General features: G+C 31.6%; 1 protein-coding gene across 1 annotated transcript; it reads right to left on the bottom strand.

The window, feature by feature from the left end:
* Positions 1–3390: 3390 nt before the first annotated feature.
* LOC121209358 (transcription factor bHLH149) lies at positions 3391–4180 on the bottom strand. Its single transcript, XM_041079944.1, has one exon. It carries the CDS (start codon positions 4175–4177, stop codon positions 3485–3487), a length of 693 nt encoding a protein of 230 aa, XP_040935878.1. The 5' UTR covers positions 4178–4180; the 3' UTR covers positions 3391–3484.
* Between the last annotated feature and the right edge of the window lie 257 nt (positions 4181–4437).

Below are 4437 nucleotides of genomic sequence, written 5' to 3'. Positions count from 1 at the left end.
GGACCTTGACAAGACTCGAGATTAAAATCTTACGAGACTTTACATTGAAACTTAATCTGAAAGTGACATATTAGGTTAACGTCTTAGGGAAAAAGGATGAAAATTATTCTGTTAATAATGATAGAGGTAAATATTTAAAAAACATGTAAAGTTTGCACACAATTAATAATAGCATGTACTCGCATTGTAGTTTAATTAAAGAAGGCACATGGAGGCATGTGACAAAATGGTGAAATTAAGCAAAGCAAGGAGCCAAATGAAAAGCATAAAAAGTAATATGGTTTGTTGGACAAAAGACATGTGAACCTTTCGTTTTTATTGTTTTTGTACCACCTTTGGGTCTTTAGGACCAAATTGCAAAATAGGGCTCCACCAAGGAAAAAAAAAACCCTTCTCGTGATAGGGATGCCATGTCACTTTGGGCATCCTAAGAGCATGTCTCAATCCCTAAAATCACCACAGCTTGCCTTTTCATGTTACCCGCACGTGTTTGCCCCTTAAATATGAAACTGAAATACATTGTATATATCAATATATATATATACACACACATATGTATGCATGACGTCTATGACTGATCATTTGCCCCTTTGCTCCCTCCCCATGGTAAATATTGGGAAATTAATGTTCCATTTCTTAAATGCAAAAGTAGAAATAGGTTGAGTTGGGACGGGTAAAAGTAATATACAATTTTTTTATCAGCAATCACATTGTGTTTTGTCCCTTTTATTAAATGAGTGAGTAAATTAGAGCTTAAATTTTAACAATAAATATTGATGAAATTTTCATCAGAATGATTAATTTTTTTTAATTTAATATACAAGGAGTAGCCTATGGCAAATCACAAATAGAAGTAGAAGCGAAAAATAACAAAACAATCTTGCATTAGAGTACTTGTCTTTTTGTAGTTGGATCTCCAGGTTCTTGGAATGCTCCAAATTCCACTTGAGCATCCAAATCTGGATCAATACCGGTAAAAACATCTTTGAATAGGGTTCTAACACCATGCCAAATGTGTCCGAAGAAGAAAAGCAAGGCAAATGAAGCATGCCCAAAAGTATTGGGTTCATATATACTAAGTTGATACAATATTTAGAACTACCCATAAACCATCTCAATTAGGAGAATAAAAGCGCTTCATCACACTTAAACCCAAGTCTTCTTGCACTAACAACAATATCAATACCAACTGAACTAAGAATCAATCAACCATACATATTATTTTTTAAATGTATATTTGTTTGGTATTTAATATTTAATCTATAATATATTCTTTCGAAAAAGAGAGTTTATTCAACTATCAAGGAAATTACAAAATACAGGAATATCCCCTGTCTCCAACATAGCTCTTTGATGCTTCAAACAAAAGCCATATTGCTCTCCCATCATGTGTAGTACCCCTGTCCCATTATTTAACATAAAACACTTCATATGTTTTTTTTAAATATTATTACATTATAATATTATATTATAAAATGAAAAAATAATTTTATTAATTTCATAATAAGATGTTATTATATCTGTTTTTTTATACAATACTTAAAATTACTCATAACCTCTTTTCAATCTTTAAATAAGAGAAAAATGTATTTTAATGTATTCTAACCCTCCACCTTCTACAATGATAATAATACCGATACCAATCGAATTAAAACTCAATACACTCAACATATTTACTTAAATGATGAGATTTTGTTTTGAATTTTATTTTATTTTTTCTATCTATGGGGGGTTGCATGGGGGCACATCCCACATGCAATGCAAGCCATTTGAAAGGTGGGTGCAGTTAAAAGTGTAGGGTCATTGAGCCACGTGAGGTTCGAAGGGCTTAGGGCTGCATGAATATTATCATGTGATGTGATATAACTCTGTCACATGAGACATGGATTTTAGTGGACCCTAAATTTTAATTCAATACATCTAAAATTCTAATTAATCTGACAATGATATGAATCCCTAATTTAAGCTCAAAATTGGTATAATTCATAATACAGTTTATAACACTTGTTTTAACACAACCCCAAGTCCCCATCTTTTAGCATTACTTCAACATACTTCACTATAAAAATGTATATTGGGTAAATTATAAAATAATATGTTAAACTTTAATTTATTACAAAATAGTCACTAACGATTAAATCTTTACTGCTATGATATACCCATTTCTCCCAGAATAGAGAGGAACACATGAACAGAGTCAAGAATAAAGAAACTCGTTTGAGGAAGCTCTTGTTTGTGAATGATTTTGAGATGGGTTTCTTGATTCAACGGTAATAGAGATTGTCATTTGATAGTGGCAGTGAAATTAAGAAACCCATAGTCCCGTCTCAGCTTCGTTTCTTCTGGTCTTGTTCTTTGACTATAATGAAAGGGCTCCTGTACTTTTTCCTCAAAGCTTTACTGTTGCTTATTTTAAGAGTTGGGGGTGAGGAGATGTTGTTTGGGAACGATTTTGGGGTGAGTTTCTTAATTCCCAAACCCCTTTGAGCTGATCAAGAAACCCTTAGCTGATGATAATGGCAGTGGAGAGGTTGCAGGGATCTAGTGATTTATGTAATTTTTCTTGAATTTTTGTATATGGTGAAGGAAGATTGAAGATGTTGATGATGGTGAATTAGATAAATCGGGAAGAGATGGAAAGCATTTTTGTAAGTTTTTGTTAATTAAAATGCATTAAAAAGTCATCAAGAAAAGGAATTAACTTGTTTAAAAAGAAAATTATATATATATAGGGACTAGCTGAGGAATTTGACCTAAAATTGTAGTCTAAAATGATAATTCACGATTCAATCACCATATGGTATTTCTACTTTCTTAAATTTCTTGTTTCATTTTTAAAAATATATTTAAATGTCTATATAATCTTATTAATTTAACTTTTCAATTTTTAAATTTCATGCATTTATTAATAATTTTCTAATGATTAATTCGATTGATATGCGTATTATTATCAATATAAGAGGATATGAGTTCGAGTATATTGAAATGTATTATCCTCTTATATAAAAATTGAGTGGATGCGTCAGAAGGAACAAATATGATCAAAACTATAATGAGATTGTTAAAAAAATTTAAGAAAATATATAAAGTGAAATAATATTATATTTTTGCTTAATATAAAATTTTTAAAAAAATATGAAAAGATATGTTTATTTTATTAAAAATTAAAAATTGAAATTTTTATATTTAAATTTTATCCAAAATAAATATTATATATTATATTAATAAGATTAAATTTATGATTAAATTTAATATTTATTATAAAAAATTAATATTTATAAATTTTGTACTAAATATTTAATTTTCAACAATTATTTTTTGTTTTATGGAATAATTTTTCGAGTATATATATTTCTATTTTATATACGAATTAAAATAAATTATTACATATTTCTTAAATTAACTTTTTTATATTTAAATTGCTAATTACATTTAAGGACTGTAATTTGTAAATACTAATATAACTTCCTTCTCACTTTTTTTTTTACGAGTCGACGTTGGAACCGAGCCGATAAGCCGGCGGCGGCGCTCGAACGATACCGCCACCACCGAGAAACTCGGCAACAGCCGTCATGGATCGAACTTGCATCTCTAAAGCCGCTATGTAATCTCTAGCTTCATCTAGAACGTTCGAGTAAGAAGATAGCTTACGGCAACCGGGGACAAGCCGTCTCAAAACCTTCAGCTTCCTTTCAACGACCGTCGATTTCTTCTTCCCTTTGTTAATCTCCGATGATCTCCTTAACCTTCGATCGACGACGACCTTTGCTTTCTTATGTTTCTTCCTGATCTTGGCGCCGGCAGCACTTAGAATGGCTCTGCTCCAATGCATTGTTCCCTTAGCGGCGACGGCCAGCACTCTGTTTGCCGTTTCGCGGACTTGTTTGGCATCGAAGGAAGAGGAGGTCGGAGGAGAATGACGGAGAGCTCGGAAGAGCTTGGAGGCGTAGATCTGTTGCTGGTGCTGTGTTGCCCATTGGCTTGGATGAAAGGAAGGTGACGGCGTTGCCGTTGTTTTCTTCAGTTTAGTGAACTGTGACGAGGGTTGAGGGCTGGAATGGAGGTTTTGTATGAAAGAAGCCATAGATAGTTCAAAATGTTCGGGGTAATTGCAGAAACGAAGTAGAAAGAATGAGCTGAAAGAGTGTGCAGTTGGAGGGAGGAGTGAAGGTGCCATAAATAGGAGAATATTAGTGGATATATGATTTTTTTTTAAATTTGAATTTAATTATAAATTTGTTTTACTCCTATTAAATTTGAATAATATTCAAAGTTTACACTTACTGAATTATTCAGGTAACACCGATTCGATTAAATAAATTATTAAAAATATAAAAATTTGATTTAATTCACTATCGTCTCATTCAATCGATCTGTATTAATTTACGATTAATTAATTTAGAGATTTTTTTCAGAATTGATATCCTAATTAGTTCC

Source organism: Gossypium hirsutum, chromosome A11 (assembly GCF_007990345.1).
Source record: "Gossypium hirsutum isolate 1008001.06 chromosome A11, Gossypium_hirsutum_v2.1, whole genome shotgun sequence".
In the NCBI taxonomy this organism is placed as follows: Eukaryota; Viridiplantae; Streptophyta; class Magnoliopsida; order Malvales; family Malvaceae; genus Gossypium; species Gossypium hirsutum.
This window is presented reverse-complemented; position numbering and strand designations above follow the sequence as displayed.

What these genes read in the sequence shown, in the direction of transcription:
- LOC121209358 (XM_041079944.1), bottom strand. Translation starts at nt 4,177, where the DNA reads ATGGCACCTTCACTCCTCCCTCCAACTGCACACTCTTTCAGCTCATTC.